Source organism: Hyla sarda, chromosome 8 (assembly GCF_029499605.1).
Source record: "Hyla sarda isolate aHylSar1 chromosome 8, aHylSar1.hap1, whole genome shotgun sequence".
Taxonomy (NCBI): domain Eukaryota; kingdom Metazoa; phylum Chordata; class Amphibia; order Anura; family Hylidae; genus Hyla; species Hyla sarda.
Genome location: NC_079196.1, coordinates 53,551,327 through 53,568,992, shown reverse-complemented (window position 1 = coordinate 53,568,992; position 17,666 = coordinate 53,551,327). Strand labels below are relative to the sequence as shown.

At 41.9% G+C, this 17,666-nt stretch overlaps 1 protein-coding gene across 6 annotated transcripts in view; it reads right to left on the bottom strand.

Moving 5' to 3' along the window:
• The window catches only part of DYNC1I2 (dynein cytoplasmic 1 intermediate chain 2), a 151,113-nt gene that overhangs the window by 90,632 nt on the left and 42,815 nt on the right, over window positions 1-17,666 (bottom strand). For 2 of the 6 annotated variants that reach the window (XM_056533488.1, XM_056533492.1), the window contains exon 5: window positions 10,803-10,947. In XM_056533488.1, coding sequence (XP_056389463.1) covers window positions 10,803-10,947 — 145 coding nt within the window. Of the gene's footprint in view, window positions 1-8,657; window positions 8,682-10,802; window positions 10,948-17,666 lie in introns of all 6 variants that reach the window. The other 4 variants (XM_056533491.1, XM_056533493.1, XM_056533487.1 and 1 more) reach the window with 3 other exon arrangements.

Here is a 17,666-nt window from a genome sequence, read left to right as displayed (position 1 = left end):
AGAACAAATGGATCAGGGATTGAAAATCAACATGTTTCATGTACATGAAGAAATTGAAGTGAGTCGAAAATGCGTTGGCCAACATCTGTGTGAGGTGTACAGCAGCAACTGTTCATTGACCGGAACAAAACAGTCATGTGAATGTGCATTAACTTGGAATATATTATAAACTGGACTTACAGGAAAACATTAAGGTCCCATCACAGCTGTCAACCTGACTTCATATAATCTCTAAGGATGAAAATGCACAGGTTGCATTGCACTTGGTAACGGCATCACGTGCATTTTTAAACAGTAAATATTGGAAAATACAAGGCAACCTCATCGTACGTTTTCACCCTTAAAGGGGTACTCCGCTGCTCAGTGTTTGGAACAAACAGTTCCGAATACTGGAGCTGGCGCCAGGAGCTCATGATGTCATAGCCACGCCCCCACGTGACATCACGCCCCGCCCCCTCAATGGAAGTGAATGGGAGGGGTCGTGACAGCTGTCACACCCCCTCCCAAAGACTTGCATTGAGGGGGCGGGGTGTGACATGATGAGGAGGCGGGGCTTTGATGTCACAAGCTGCCGACTCCAGCATTCCAGCAAACTGTTCCAAACGCTCAGCAGCGGAGTACCCCTTTAATGGCAAGTCTGCACAGTGATATTGAAGTGGCAGCTGCGGCACTGTATAACTGGGTAGATTTGCCAATCTTGAAGAAGTTGTGTGGCAATTCCTGGAGACAATGCCATGTAATGATGACCATATATCAGTTATACAGTGACCCCCCAACCTACGATGGCCCCGACATATGATCAAATCAACATACGATGCTTTTTTATGTCGGGGCCATCGCATTAAGCGCTATCCAGCAGTGCAAAATGCTTAAGCTGCTGCCGGATAGCAGCTTAATATTCCCCGTGTGGTGCGGTAAGTATTACTTACCCCTCCACGATGCTCCGGGGTGCCTTCCGGGTCCAGCGCTGGTCTTCCGGTGATGTCAATACGCTGCTGCGCATGTCATTAAATAGGAATGCCGTACGCAGCGGCGTAATGACGTCGCTACGCAGGCCCAGTAAGGCCTTGCGGAAGACAGCAGAGGACCGGAGAAGACAGAAGAGGACCGGAGAAGACAGCGGAGAGCCCAGCAAAGGCCCAGGGTCACCATCAGGAGCGGCGGGGACACCATCGCGAGCGGCAGGGACAGGCGAGTACAGCTTCCTATACTTTACATTGCACGAATCCCTCAACATACGATGGATTCGACAAACGATGGCTCGTTTGGAACGAATTACCATCGTATGTTGAGGGACCACTGTATACTGGAAATCAATAACAACCTCACTGAGAACAGAGCGCATGAGCTGCTATTCAGAGCGGCATTTGTTTTCTATTTCTTTGGGAAATAACCTGAAGAGAATCCTTCCCTGTATACCTGACTGCAGCCGCCCTATAAAGCAGTCAGCATGTTCTGCACAAATCTGGAAAACAGTAACATGAGAGAAGACTGGGAGTTTTCTTCATATGTTGTCAAGGGACTTATATTTCGAAGCTACTCAACCTCTACTGACGTATACATCGGAGGAAAGCTGGATGGTGCTGAAAGGTCCTTTTTATTTTAGTTAACAAATATCTGAATAAGCATAAAATGTTGAGGGTTTTTAAGGTGAAAATGTTCTTTTAGTTACAGATGTAGCAAAGCCTAGTACACCATTTATGTTAGGCTGGGTACACACCACGTTTTTGCAATACAGTTCCCGTATAAGTTTTAAATTTGAAAACTGTACGGAACCGTATTGAAAACTGTATGCATTGACTTTCCATTGAAAACCGTATGCCAAAAGATGTATCCGGTTGTGTCCATTTTGCATCTTGTACGGTTTTGTCAGGTTTTTTTTACACGTACCCAAAAGTGTAGCCTACCACGGTTTTTGGTCCGGGTTTTTTTTAACATAGGAGTCAATGGGAACCATACAGAACAGTATGTGCGTAAGGTTCCATACGGTTTTTGACTTTGCACAGTTTTTATTTTGGAATATCAAACAAGTGAAACTTTATTGATAATGGAATAAAAAGTTAAAAACACACTTTTTTTTCTTAAAAAACAATGCAACCGGACATCATTTTTCAAACCGTATATGGTTTTCAACCATATACGGATTTAAATTTGTACACACGTTTTTACACAGTTTAGTCCTGTTTTGAGGAATCCGTTTTTCATTCAAAAACCTGATACGGGAACTGTATTGCAAACATGTGGTTTGAACCCAGCCTTATATATAAATGGTTCGTTTTGCACAGGACTAAAGTTAAATCCAATGCCGAATTTTAGACAAATACATAGACATACAGTATGTAACAGCAAAGCTTAGGAAACACTGGATTAGGCCCAGCTGTCTGCCAAAGAGAGACGGACTAGGGCCATGATGTCAACTTAGTGAGCTGAAGGTAATGGTAGTATGAAATTCATCACATGTCACCTGGTCTGGAAAAGGGGGTGATCTTCTTTAAAGGGGTACGCCGCTGAAAAACATTTTTAAATACACCTGTGCCAGAAAGTTAAAGAGATATGTAAATTAGCACAATAGACGAAAAAAGCCAGCAAATTAAAATCTGTAGTTTATTGATATCTTGTTAAAATTTCATAGAAAAAGGCAGGTAGGGGAGTGCATCAGGTATTATCACATGCAGTTAAGACAGCTTGGAAAGTGGGTATGCCATGACTAAGGGTGCTTGACCCGAAACATGTTGGCGTGAATGGACCCACTTTCCAAGCTGTCTAACTGCATGTGATAATACCTGATGCACTCCCCTACCTGCCTTTTTCGTCTATTGTGCTGTTCATCCTGAGGATTGCCGTGCACTGGAGGCTCATGTGAGCTGATCAACTTCTTTCTACTAGATTTGTAAATTCCTTCTATTAAAAAATCTTAATCCTTCCAGTACTTATCAGCTGCTGTATGCTCCACAGGAAGTGCTTTTCTTTTTGAATTTCCTTTCTGCCTGATCACAGTGCTCTCTGCTGACACCTCTGTCCATTTTAGGAACTGTCCAGAACAGGAGCAAATCCCCATAGCAAACCTATGGGGACAGTTCTATCTGGACAGTTCGTGACATGTACAGAGGTGTCAGCAGAGAGCACTGTGGTCAGGAAATTAAAAAAAGAAAAGAACTCCCTGTGAAGCATACAGCAGCTGATAAGTACTGGAAGGATTTAGATTTTTAGAAAGAAGTAATTTACAAATCTGTTTAACTTTCTGGAACCAGTTGATTAAAAAAAAAAAAATAAATGTTTTCCAGCGGAGTACCCCTTTAACAGTTGGAAAGATTTCACTGTATATTAAATTACGTATCTTGAATCCATCCAATGTTATTGTGTGTAATTTAGTCCAGAACTGCATTTACAATTCTGCTGGTTGCTACTGAAACAGCAAACAGGGTCAGCCTAGTTCTATAAGGTAGTAAGAACATCTGGAACAGTGTTTTCCAATGGGTGTGTGCCTCCAGCTGTTGCAAAACTACAACTCCCAGCATGCTCAGACAGCCACCGGCTGTCTGAGCATGCTGGGAGTTGTAGTTATGCAACAGCTGGAGACACACACCAATTGGAAAACACTGATCTAGAAACATTAGAATAACTTCGTCTGAACCTGCTGATTTTGTCAGGAGATGAGGACAAGCTAAGGCTGCGTTCACACTGCCGTCTAGACCCATCCCGTTCTTCTCCCGTCAAAAAAAAAAAAAAAAAAAAACGGACTTAAAAAAATTTAATAAGCAGACAATAATGGATGTTATCCATTTGTATCTGTTATTGTTCAGTTAAACCCCCCCAAAACATTTTTTGTTTTTTGGATTATTTTACAACCGTTTGTAATCTGTTTACAAGCAGCAACCACGGAACCTAAACGGGGGGGGGGGGGGGGGGGGACGGGGACAGACTAGGGTTAGGCGGTATGACCAAAAATGCATATCACAGTATTTTTGAAAGTTATAGCGGTTCCATGGTATTTAACGGTATTCTCCCCCCAGGAACTAATCATATATGACCCCCAGGTGCTGCTATATTTCTCTAACATCATCCCCCCTCTCCCCTCTCCTCAAGGCCACGGCACTTTAAAATGAATGACTTGCGGGCCGTTGGCGCTGGAAACGATTAAAGGAAAACGGTCAGATATTTTCTCCTGCACTATCCACAGGTACTGTTGGATAGTGCAGGAGAAGCCGATTCCACTGAGTCCTACCTTGCCCGGATCCGCCCAGCCGTTCCCCGCAATTGTGGTTTTATTCTATGTGTATATCTTGCTGTAACTGGCATGGGCGGGGCTTCTGCAGCTAACTGGCACTGATGTCAGCGCTGCTTATGAATATTCATTCCCCCCTCCCTCCAGCTCTCCCTCTCTTCGCCGCTCCTAACTGGATAGTGCGGCAGAGAATATATCTGACAGTTTTCTTTTAAGTTGCGAGCCTGAAGCTGTCACCTCCCCCTGCAAGCGCTAAAAGCCAGGCTTTTAGCGCTTGCAGGGGGAGGTGACAGCTTGCCATGGCTCACATTTCATTCATATAAAGCGCCGGCGGCCCGCAAGTCATTCATATAAAGCACTGGCGGCCGCAAACTCATTCATTTAAAGCGCCGCCGCAACTCATCTGCGGCCGATAATTCATTAGATGGGGGAGGGGCCACACCGGTATTGCGGTATGGGAAAAAGTCCTATTGTGCAAGGAAAAAATTTCGGTGTTCGGTATGAACCGGTCTACCGCCCAGCCCTAGGACAGACGGCCGTGTGAACGCACCCTAAAGGAGGTGTCCTGGTTCATGACAGATGTAAGGAGAAATGCTGGATTTCAACAAGATTGTTGGGAGATTTTTAGTTGTGAATGTTGCTCAGTTTGCACTATAAATACTCAACCAAAGATTACTACGTGTTACGTAATGTATTTAATTAGATTAGCTGCTATAAAACTGTAGAAATTCTATCATTCTATATATCTGTATAGGCAGCATCTCATTATCACTGAAATCATAGTGAGACACTTTCCTCTGATGTAGTGACGTCTGCTACAGTGTAACACACAGAATCTGCTAATCTGTTTCTCATCCACTTTGAGATGTGATCCCGCACATGATCCTGAGCAGAACTCCGTACACGTTGGGTGTGAATGATCGGTATCTTGTAACATTGCCCACAGCAGAAAACATGTGCAGGAAATGGTACTATTGCTACAGGAAGACGGCTAACACATCAGCTCTTTGGTAAGGAAACAATCTTCATTTCCACTGGGATGCGGTACTGATAGTGTTTCCAAGATGTGACATGGCTGTAATTATAGGTTAACCACAGCCTTAGGCTCAGATGTGTCAATCCATGTGAAACCCAACATACGTCTAATAAAAATTCAGTGGGCCTGCAGGACAGGCAAAACTGCTTAAAGGGGTACTCCGGTGGAAAACTTTTTTTTTTAAATCAACTGGTGCCAGAAAGTTAAACAGATTTGTAAATTACTTCATTTAAAAAATCTTAATCCTTCCAGTACTTATTAGCTGCTGAATACTACGGAGGAAGTTCTTTTCTTTTTGGAACACAAAGCTCTCTGCTGACATCACAAGTACAGTGCTCTCTGCTGACATCTCTGTCCATTTTAGGAACTGCCCAGAGCAGCATATGTTTGCTATGGGGATTTTCTCCTACTCTGGACAGTTCTTAAAATGGACAGAGATGTCAGCAGAGAGCACTGTGCCCGTCATTTCAGCAGAGAGCACTGTGTTCCAAGAAGAAAAGAACTTTCTCTGTAGTATTCAGCAGCTAATAAGTACTGGAAGGATTTTTAATAGGAGTAATTTACATATCAGTTTAACTTTCTGGCACCAGTTGATTTAAAAAAAAAAAAAAAAAAAAAAAGTTTTCCACCGGAGTACCCCTTTAACCCTCATGATGCGTGTCGGAGGCTGCTGGTTGCTTCCATTTAAGTTGTCCATGGACTGATGGTTGACATTAAACACAAGCCCCTTGAACCAAGGTGATAAGTAATACACATTGCAATACTGATCACTCGGCAGCATTGAGAATTGGGAATTAAGGCAAAACTCTATCTCCAGCTGGTCAGATAGGCCACCACAGATCACTGTCACACCTGGTTTCACATCAAGGTTTACGATTATGTATAAGCTAGGTAATGTATACCACATACTTGTATGCTTGTGGGGGGGTGGTTACATTATACAGCCCAACAAAAATACAATGCAAACATATGTGCAGCTGTTCTACATGTAGATTAGGCCTGTCCAGAAATCCATCATATTCCTACGAGTTTGCTCGGTGTAGTGATTACAGCGGGGTGCCGCAGCCGAGATCATGGGGTTCCCCAGCGATTAGACATCTTATCCCTTATCCTTTAGATAGGGGATAAGATGTCTACGGGCAGAGTACCCCTTTAAGGGACAGTATTTTGTAGCAGGTCATTTTGTAAACATTTCTTCAGGCTAACAAAAGTGCAGACACGTGTGAAGTCCCTTATTCTGTTTTGGTTGTTTGTTTGTTTGTTTAAGGGGTATTCCGGTCGAATTTTTTTTAATCAAATTTTTTTTAAATCAACTGATGCCAGAAAGTTAAATAGATTTGTAAATGACTTCTATTAAAAAAATATTTGTCCTTCCAGTACTTATTAATGCTGACTACTACAGGAGGAAAAATTATTTTCTTTGTCTTGTCCGCAGTGCTCTGTGCTGACACCTGATGCCCGTATCAGGAAATATCCAGAGCAGGAGAAAATCCCCATAGCAAACCTATGCTGCTCAAGACAGTTCCCGACATGGACAGAGGTGTCAGCAGAGAGCACTGTGGACTAGACTAAATTGTGAGCTGCACTTACCATTTTCTAATCAATTTACAAATCTGTTTAACTTTCTGGCACCAGTTCATTTAAAAAATAAAAAATAAAAAAATAAATAAAAAAAAAAAAGGTTTCCACTGGAGTACCCCTTTAAAGCGTACCTGTCGATTTAAAAAAATAAAACCTTTTGACATGTCCTAGAGACTGGACGAGAAGCAGGTGGACCAAGATAATCCCATAAACTAAAATTTTAAGTTTGTCTTGGTTGTGCAACACAGAGTCGGGAGAGAACATGTATAATGCGCCCTTCTTCTGACTTGCTCTAAGCCAGTGTTTGCCAACTAGGGTGCCCCCAACTGTTGCAGAACTACAACTCCCAGCATTCCCTGTCATAGGCACAAGTTGGCAACATCATTGCAACAATGACAGTCTGTAGGGATTTTAGTTAACTAGCATTATATACCTTCAGTAATTTAAATAAATATTTCCATTTAAAGAATACCTGTCGCTAAAAAAATAAAAAATAAACTTTTCACATGTCCTAGAAACAAGACAAAAGTTTTGACAGGTCAGGGTTTGAGTGTTCAGACCCAGACCGATCGCTAGAACGAGCAGGGAGAGAAGTATGAGTTGACAATCCAATAGGCTTACATAGTACATTGTATTGCTTAGCATGCTCTTCTTTTGGCTTGTTCTAGTGATCGGTTAGGGCAGCGTTTTCCAACCAGGGTGCCTCCAGCTGTTGCAAAACTACAACTCCCAGCATGGCCGGACAGCCGAAGGCTGTCCGGCCATGCTGGAAGTTGTAGTTTTGCAACAGCTGGAGGCACCCTGGTTGGGAAACACTGCGCCAGGTATAAAAACACAGACCCTGACCAATTAAAACACTTGACATGTCTATATAACATTTAAAAAACGTTTTTTATAGTGACAGTGTCCATTTAATTATTTGTATAATATAACCTACAGAACACAAAATGTCTACAGTAAACACGTGGATATAACACATTTGTTTGTATACACGTGTTTACTGTAGATTTGCTCAACTGTAATAGACATGTTTATACTGACTATAGCCACTGTGCTACTTTTTTTTTTTTTTAGGAAAAAACTCCGCCAGTTTGGTATCACCTTAAAGGGAACCTGTCACACTAAAAATAGAGTTAAAACTGCAGGTGTCATGTTATAGAGCAGGCGGAGCTGAGAAGATTAAAAAATAGTTTTGTGGGAAAAAACTTCACGTCATTTATTTATGTAAATGTATTTATGTAAATCTCTGCTCATTCTAGGCTAAGTAGTCATGTGGGCGGGCCTACTCCGTGATCGACAGCTGTTTATATACATAACTGTCAGTCACTGAGCAGGACCGCCCATGTGACTACTTTGCCAAGAATGATTTATCCTGGAACTTTTTTCACAAAAACTATATATCAATCTGCTCAGGTCCCTCTGCTATATGACATGATTCCTGCATAGAGATGAGCGAACTTACAGTAAATTCGATTCGTCACGAACTTCTCGGCTCGGCAGTTGATGACTTTTCCTGCATAAATTAGTTCAGCTTTCAGGTGCTCCGGTGGGCTGGAAAAGGTGGATACAGTCCTAGGAAAGAGTCTCCTAGGACTGTATCCACCTTTTCCAGCCCACGGGAGCACCGGAAAGCTGAACTAATTTATGCAGGAAAAGTCATCAACTGCCGAGCCGAGAAGTTCGTGACAAATCGAATTTACTGTAAGTTCGCTCATCTCTATTCCTGCAGATAAGACTGCATTTCCTAATGACAGGTTCCCTGTAAATGTAAAAGTCCATATAATGTTAAAGCAAGGAAAAAGGAATATGCTTTACTTTATGGTAGCTGAAGGTCTGGAACTGCAAAATAAGCACATGCAGAAGGTTAGTAAGCTTCAAAGCATCTCAATATAAGACTGAAATGGTCACTCATTATAACTAATTTTTGCTATTGCACTCCTTATAGTAAATAAAAATATTTCTAATATACTTTGTTTAAAAACAATAAAGTTTTTTATGTTTTATTTGTGCTTATAAAAGCTCAAGAGCACATTTCCCCCCCATATCTCATACACAGACTTTGGACCTTAGTCCAAACACAGAAAGTGCAGCCTGGAGTGCTGAGAGGGGTGTGTCCAACATCAGCCAATCATAGCTCCTCTCACACTTAACTGCCATATGCTGTTGGTTGGACACGCCCCCCTCAGCACTCCAGGCTGCACTTCCTGTGTTTGGACTTCGGTCCAAAGTCTGTGTATAAGATGGGGGAAAATGTGCTCTTGAGCTTTTTTTTAAGCACAAATAAAACATAGAAAAAACTTTAAAGTTTATTAGAAATATTTTTTATTTACCATAAGGAGTGCAATAGCAAAGATTTGTTTTAATGAGAGTGACCATTGAATAATAGGCATCTTATACTGATGCATCCAGCAAGGATGTCTAATATATATCTATGATCAACACAAAATCTATACAAGACACAGAAAAAGTTGGACTTCAGAGACCAGTAGATATTGAGACCAGTAGATATGGAAGATACTTTTTCCTATTGTAAAAGACTACTGTCACCACCACGTAAGACAAACACAAAGAGGAAGGGGTAGAGTTAAATTGTCTATATAGCTATACGAGATGTCATAGGGACTCAATGTGTTAAAAAATTCTGTAGTAGATCTAGTGATATAAACAGGGTTCAGAAAGTGATTCTGCTCTCCAGACCTTTTCAAATGAATGTATAATGTGACCAGCACCTTATGTTAGTTATGTTTTGATGGTATGTTATGTTTGAGGCATTATAACCATGTACACGTATCCCCTAACCACAGGATAGTTGATGATGCAGTGTATAATCTTGGGGGGTCCTTCCAATTGGACCCCCAGAACAGAGTACCATGTCCCCCCTCAGAATGGATCGGTGCTTGTTCATACGTGCTACCACTCCATTCACTGTCGATGATAGCTGCTGGAAATAGCCAAGTATAGCATTGATGGGAAGTCCTATACACAGTAAATGGAGCGGTTTTTTTAAGCATGCGCTCTGGTGCTCTATTCACTTGTAAAACAACGGACCCTGGTTCCAAGTGGCGGACCACCGTCAATCACCTACTTTATCCCCAATCCTAAATTTAAAGGGGTATTCCAGGCAAAAACATTTTATCCCCTATCCAAAGAATAGGGAATAAGATGAGTGATTGCCGGGGGCCCGCCGCTGGGACCCCCCACAATCTCCCTGCAGCCCCCGCATTCTATGTGCAGGAGCTGCATCTCCAGTTTCGGAAACCTCCGGGTTTCCGGGACTGGGGACATGACGTCACACCACGCCCCCTCCATTTATGTCTATGCCGTCACGCCCCCTCCCATAGACATGAATGGAGGGGGTGTGGTGTGACGTCACGTCACGTCCCCAGTCCCAGGAACCCGGAGGTTTCCGAAACTGGAGACGCAGCTCCCCCAGCGGCAGGCCCCCTGCGATCAGACATCTTATTCCCTATCCTTTGGATGGGGGATAAAATGTTTTTTGCCCAGAATAGTTACATAGTTAGTATGGTTGAAAAAAGACATATGTCCATCAAGTCCAACCAGGGAATTGAAGGGAAGGGTGTAAGGGGATAAGGGGAAGGGATGTAGTTTAATGTTAGAATAATCTCTTAAAAAGGTACTCCGCCCCAGACATCGTATATCCTATCCGCAGCAGCGGGACCCCAGCGATCAGACATCTTATCTCCTATACTTCGGATAGGGGATAAGATGTCTAGGGGCGGAGTACACCTTTAAGGAGAGTGTGTGGAAAAGAACCACAATGTACCTGCAGTTGCTGTTGATCTAAAGTCTGTGGGAAAGCACCCTTGAAAAGTTATACCGTACTAATAAGCCATCTCCCATTAATTTTAAGGAGAAATAAGTTTTTAGTAAGCAATCTAAAATAAGAAAAAAATGTAAAATTACTGTTAAAAATGTAAAAGAAATAGCATAACAACTTACCTGGCTCCGGTCGTCCCATCACCAGAGTCCTGGCTTCCAGCTTCACTGGGGGTGCTCACAGACTTAGAGGAAGGAGACGTTGGCGGAGGGACTAAATAGTGAAACAGACACGTATCCTCTGTTACTATTCGCAGGGGATGGACCGCTTAAGATGTTTCCAAAGCAAGTTTACATGAAGGGTCGATAAAGAAACAGAAACGGGTAACAAAACCAGAAAGATGGCAAACCAAAACATACGTGGATGGAGATGAAGAACGGGGAAAAAGAAGGGAAGAGAGAGAGAGTTACCAATCACATGCTGGCTTATTCATGCATATGCATATAACAAGGTGACAAAGAGAGGGAAATAGAATGGAAAGTGATGAGGAAGATTTAGGACATTGCATTCCTAGGATGAACTTTGTTTGCAAATGTCTTTAATGTAACAAATGATAATTGGTGATAATTGTAAAGATTACCAGCCTCCCTGTCTATATCTATCATACAGATACACAGCAGCACTCCCAGAGTAGTGATCAAGGTTGTGGCTTTATTGTATCAATGTTACAGCAATGTTTCGGCCACCTCTCATGGCATTCATCAAGCCTTGATGAAGGCCACGAGAGGTGGCCAAAACTTCGCTGTAACACTTTGATTCAATAAAGCTACAACCTTCATCACTACTCCAGGAGTGCTGCTGTGTATCCGTATACTGTATCAAGACCGGAGCCTGACCACAGCTTGCACCCATCTCCTCTATACATTGAGTGCTGCTCCACGTGCTAGTTGTCTCTCTATCTACACATATCTATACATATCTCTCTCTCTCTCTCTATATATATTATATATATATATATATATTATATATTATATATATATATATATATATATATACACACACACACACACACAATTTGTTGCTGTCGATGTTTTCTATCAGTGCTTGGATTACTGATTCCCAGCCTTTGGCTGTCCGGGCATGCGGGGAGTTGTAGTTTTGCAACAGCTGGAGGCACCCTGGTTGGGAATCACTGGCTCGGACTATAAACCAGGACTATGTATCAAGCGATTTGAATGCAGGTACATGGTTCGGACACTTCCACAGACTAGGAATAAAGCACAATGACAGGAGCTGCAGGATGGTGAACCCTTCAGGACAATGGAAACTATGCGGTTTCTAAGAGTACACTTATGATTTTGTCTACGTTGGTTTTTATAAGATTTAAGTCACATTCAGTAGGCCAATCACTGACTGTTTCATAGCATGTACTGCTGGTTAATATTGGATGGGTTTAAAGGTTAAAGGCTATCTTAATAGGAAAATCCGATTCTATACACCTATTTGGGTCATAAATAAAGTCAGAGAAGGGAATAAGGTTCCCTTCTGAAGACTGTTCTCACTCTGGCAGACTGGTCTGACTACATGGTTGGCCAATCAACTGAATGGATGGCATACACTACCCTAATACAATGTATATTTGCCTGCATATCAACTGATTCCCTGGCTGGCTTTACAATAGGGGGCATCAAAGGTGGTGTAGAGTACCTCTTCTACAGGCTAAACAGAGAGTACAGTGCATGACTGGGTTAACCTACAGGGCACCTTAGAACTCTTCTTGTTTAAAGGGCCTTAATATTGATGACATTCTTAGAATAGGCCATCAAAATCAGATATGTGGGGGTCTGACTCCTAGCACTCTCAAAATGTAACTGATTGAAGGGACCACTGTGGCTTAGCTCCATTAATTTCAAAGGGCTTAAAGGGGAACTCCACTGGAAAAAAAAAAAATCTAAATCAACTGGTGCCAGAAAGTTAAAACAGATTTGTAAATTACTTCTATTAAAAAATCTTAATCCTTCCAGTACTTGTCAGCTGTTGTATGATCCACAGGAAGTCCTTTTTGAACTTCCTTTCTGTCTGACCACAAGTGCTCTCTGCTGACAACTGTGTCCATAATCAGGAACTGTCCAGAGCAGGAAAGGTTTGCTATGGAGATTTGCTTCTACTCTGGACAGTTCCTAAAATAGACAGAGGTGTCAGCAGAGAGCACTGTGGTCAGACAGAAAAGAAATTCATAAAGAAAAGAACTTCCTGTGGATCATAACAGCAGCTGATAAGTACTGTACTGGAATGATTAATATTTTTTATTTTTTTATAGAAGTAATTTACAAATCTGTTTAACTTTCTGGCACCAGTTGATTTAGAAGCTCCTTTAAGCTGCAATTCTAGACACAGCCGCAACAAAACGTACTGTCATGTCCTGAGAACAATGTAGAGACCTCTGTAAGTGACGGGCCAAAGCAGCCAGTTCAACCAGCCAATCATTGTACTGATCTCATATTGATAGCCTATACTAAGAGTAAGCCATCAATATGGCTTCATTTTAACGCTAATAGTGCATTTTAATTCAAGCAAATTTTTAAGAAATCACTAAATAATTATAAATCAATAATTAATAAACAATATATTTATGAATCAGTCTGAGAATATCAGGTATGGGCAATGCACACTATGGTTTGGAGGGTTGGCGCTTCCTGGCTGGACCATACGGGGAGATTATGAACCATACAGCTCGGGGGGTGGTCATCAAAGGGTAAGACAGTCATATTTAACTTTATACCAATTTGACTATAAAAATTCCAACATACCACATTTTTAGGTACCAATATATGGACATACTACACATCCATGTACCGCTATACTCTGAAATGTAACTAAATGTATTCAGTAAAGCTATGTCACACGGCACATCTTATAGATAACATGCCACTGTTCTTTGAGCAACCAATGCTTTTTATCTATATAGCTATGAATGAATTGCTCTTTAGTGCAGCTACCTGCACCATGCTGACTTTTGCTCTCAAAATGCAAATATGAAATGTGGCAGAAATGTAGTGCACTTAAGCGTTCATAATATTATTTATATATATATATATATATATATGTGTATATAAAAAGTGTAAAAGTGTTGGTGATAGAAAATGTATTTCAGTGGCTATAACAACTATAAAGTGGCACTTATGTACTCATATAGAAGCATACTGGAATATTAGACGATGCGGATTCAGAATTTCCAACAAAAACTTAAAGCCTGACAGCAATCAGCAAAGGATATCGGTTGGCAGGGAGAAGAAGACCCCACAGGGTGCCAGACCTTACCTACCTAGCCCCAATGATCATTTCGCTGCACAAAATGCTTCCTCAGGGGGAGTGACGCTGTCACGCCCCCTGAGGAAGCATTTTGTGCAGCGAAATGATAATTGGGGTTGGGTAGGTAAGGTCTGGCACCCTGTTTGGTCTTCTCCCTGCCAATGCAGGTAGCCATTTACATTACACTATGCGCTTTTTGTATGCCTTTGTAGCAACAATTTATTGTCATTTAGCCTTTGTTGTTCCTTCTTTTACCACCACCAGTGTGTCCTACCTTTTGTTTGAGTTCTGGTGCTTTTATTATTGTATCTGTTTTTTTAACTATTGTTCAATTACTTGTCTTTATCTGAATTGTGTTTGTGAATTCATTTCTATTTTTTGGTAGGGTATTTCTGTTTAATTGGTGACTATTTCTCGACAACCTCTGATTTTGTCTTTTGAAGTTTTCTCTGGAGTCTGTTCAAACTCCAATACATGAAGGAATACAGATCAAGATGTCAAACAGGAATATTACAAAACCAAACTCCATAACATGGAGGAATACGGGTCAGGACTCTTAACAGGAAGACTAAATACTGAACACGGGTACAAGCACAAGACTAACAGTGTGAACACAGACTTAGCCTGAGACTACAGTGCACCAGGATATGCATTTGACTAAAGTCCCGCAGACTTAAATGGAACTTCTGACAAATCACTATCCTGGAGTCTCAGGCAAGTCTCGACCTATGAAGTTTCCAGGAAACAGATATCCTTCCTCAGTGTTGTTGCAATTTAAATTCATATAAGTTTGGATAAGACATATTTAGATAAGCTATGACGTGTGACATCGTCCTCATATACCATGAGATAGTGTCTATGTAGAATAGAGGAGAGCCATTTTATATCGACTTTATCGCACATGTGAACTGCTTTATTCCAGCAATGTGTGACTGGACAATAGAAAGAGGTTAACAACTATATGTGGAATTTTGGAACGGCTATAAGAAATACAAAATGTTATTTCTACATGTGTTTTAAAATATTTTCATACTTTTCTTTCCATCTTTTCAGGATTCATTTCACGTCACATAAGTCGAGGTGTGGGGAAGATAGTAATATGCCGGTTGTCTATACCATCTGTATGCTAATTGCATTGAATGTTACACTCGCTCCGTTGTCTCTAACACTGACAGAGCTCGGAGGAAATCTATATCGCACTTTACCCTCCCCTCTAACTTACTGAAGAGTCAGCCCTGGGAATAAATTATGGTTAATTACAATCTCAGCCAGAATTAGGCTGAACGCTCATCACTTGATATATAACATGTACATAAATTTACACCCCTCAGCTGGAACACTAAAACATCCTGCCTAATATTCTGTGGGTCCTGTTTTCACCTGTTTATTTTTTTTGTGTGTCTAACCCGCCAAGGTCTGGGCTCCACAAGACCTCTGGAAGTGACCTGTGGTATCTGCCAGTAAATGCTTCAAGTCCTGTATGTTGCAAGGTGCGGCCTCTATGGAACAGACCAGTGTTTCCCAACCAGTGTACCTCCAGCTATTGCAAAACTACAACTCCCAGCATGATATAGTGTGAAACCGGCCTAATACAGGACAATTGAATGAACTATATAGTGTGAACACAGCCATGTCTGTACAGTATATACAGTGGTTCCCAACCAGTGTGCCTCCAGCTATTGCAAAACTACAACTCCCAGCATGATATAGTGTGAAACCGGCCTAATACAGGACAATTGAATGAAGTATATAGTGTGAACACAGCCATGTCTGTACAGTATATACAGTGGTTCCCAACCAGTGTGCCTCCAGCTATTGCAAAACTACAACTCCCAGCATGCTGGGAGTTGTAGTTTTGCAACAGCTGGAGGCACACTGGTTAGGAAACACTGGATCAGACACATCACACAGACACCTGATAAAATTGAGATATGAGGACTTTTGGAAGCCAAGTCAATACCTTGAACAATTTGTCACTTTCTCAAACCATTCGTGAACAATTTTTGCAATGTAGTCGGGCACATTATTCTGCCCGTGCCATAAAAGGGGTATGCTTGGTCTGCAAAGTGTTTAGGTAGGTGGTAAACATCTAGAGCATGCCAAAACACTGCACAGAGCATCACACTGCCACTGCTGGCCTGTCTGTTCCCTATAGTGTGTCCTGCTGCAGTCTCTTCTCCATGTAAGCAATGCACAGGCACCTGGTCACCAGACTGGGCCGCCATCTTCATTGCTCCATAGTCCAGTTCTGATGTTAATGTGCCCATAGAAGGCACTTTTATCAATAGACAGGGGTCAGCATGGAAACTGTGACCGGTGTTTTGCCGTAGAATGGGTACAGCAAAACACATTCTATGACAAAACACCGGTCTGCAGATACACAAGTTGTGATGTCCTGTGTGTTCTGACTCCTTTCTATTACAGCCAGCATTTTTCAGCCAATAATGCTACAGCAGCTCTTCTGTGGGATTGCACTACACCAGTGTTTCCCAACCAGGCTGCCTCCAGGACCAGTGTTTCCCAACCAGGCTGCCTCCAGGACCAGTGTTTCCCAACCAGGCTGCCTCCAGGACCAGTGTTTCCCAACCAGGCTGCCTCCAGGACCAGTGTTTCCCAACCAGGCTGCCTCCAGGACCAGTGTTTCCCAACCAGGCTGCCTCCAGGACCAGTGTTTCCCAACCAGGCTGCCTCCAGGACCAGTGTTTCCCAACCAGGGTGCCAGCTGGAGGCACCCTGGTTGGGAAACGCTGAGCTAGACACTGCACACTGGATATACCCCACAAGATCCACCATTTTGGAGATGTTCTGACCCAATTGTCTAGTTGTCACTATTTGGCCCAAACCAAAGCTACTTAGATTATAACATTTGCCCATTTTCCTGCTCCAACATATGAACTTCAAGAACTGAATGTCCACTTGCTGCCCAATAGATTCCACCCATTGGACTAAAAAAAAAAAAAAAAAATTGGTATGGCACATCCCAAATAAAAGTGGAATACTGAGAGCATAAATAACATACTAACCTGATGTTGTTTTGCTAAGGGCACAACACCCATGATGGCTTGTAAATATAATAGAACTACAGCCTAATGAAGTGTTTCCCAACCAGGGTGCCTCCAGGTGTTGCAAAACTACAACTCCCAGCATGCCCGGACAGCCGTTGGCTGTCCGGGCATGCTGGGAGTTGTACTTTTGCAACATCTGGAGGCACCCTGGTTGGGAAACATTGGCCAAATGTCTGCGCCATGAAAAAAATGCATGGGACACAACACAAAAGTAACTGCAATGACCACATTGGACCCTGCAATGGCATAGCTCATCTAAAATGAGAAGAATCTATTTTGTTACAGTAATGTAAAAGACAACGTGTTTTGGGAGAATACGATGTTTTACCTTCCAAAATGTGTTGTCTTTTACACATAAATAAAATCATTTGGATTCGAAATTGCCTTAAAGTCCTATGGAATTTTTTTTAATTTATTTATTTTTTTTTATTTTTTTTTATCAACTGGTGCCAGAAAGTTAAACAGATTTGCAAATCACTTCTATTAAAAAATCTTAATCCTTCCAGTACTTTTTAGGGGCTGTATACTAAAGAGAAATCCAAAAAAGAAATGCATTTCCTCTGATGTCATGACCACAGTGCTCTCTGCTGACCTCTGCTGTCCATTTTAAGAACTGTCCAGAGCAGGAGAAAATCCCCATAGCAAACATATGCTGCTCTGGACAGTTCT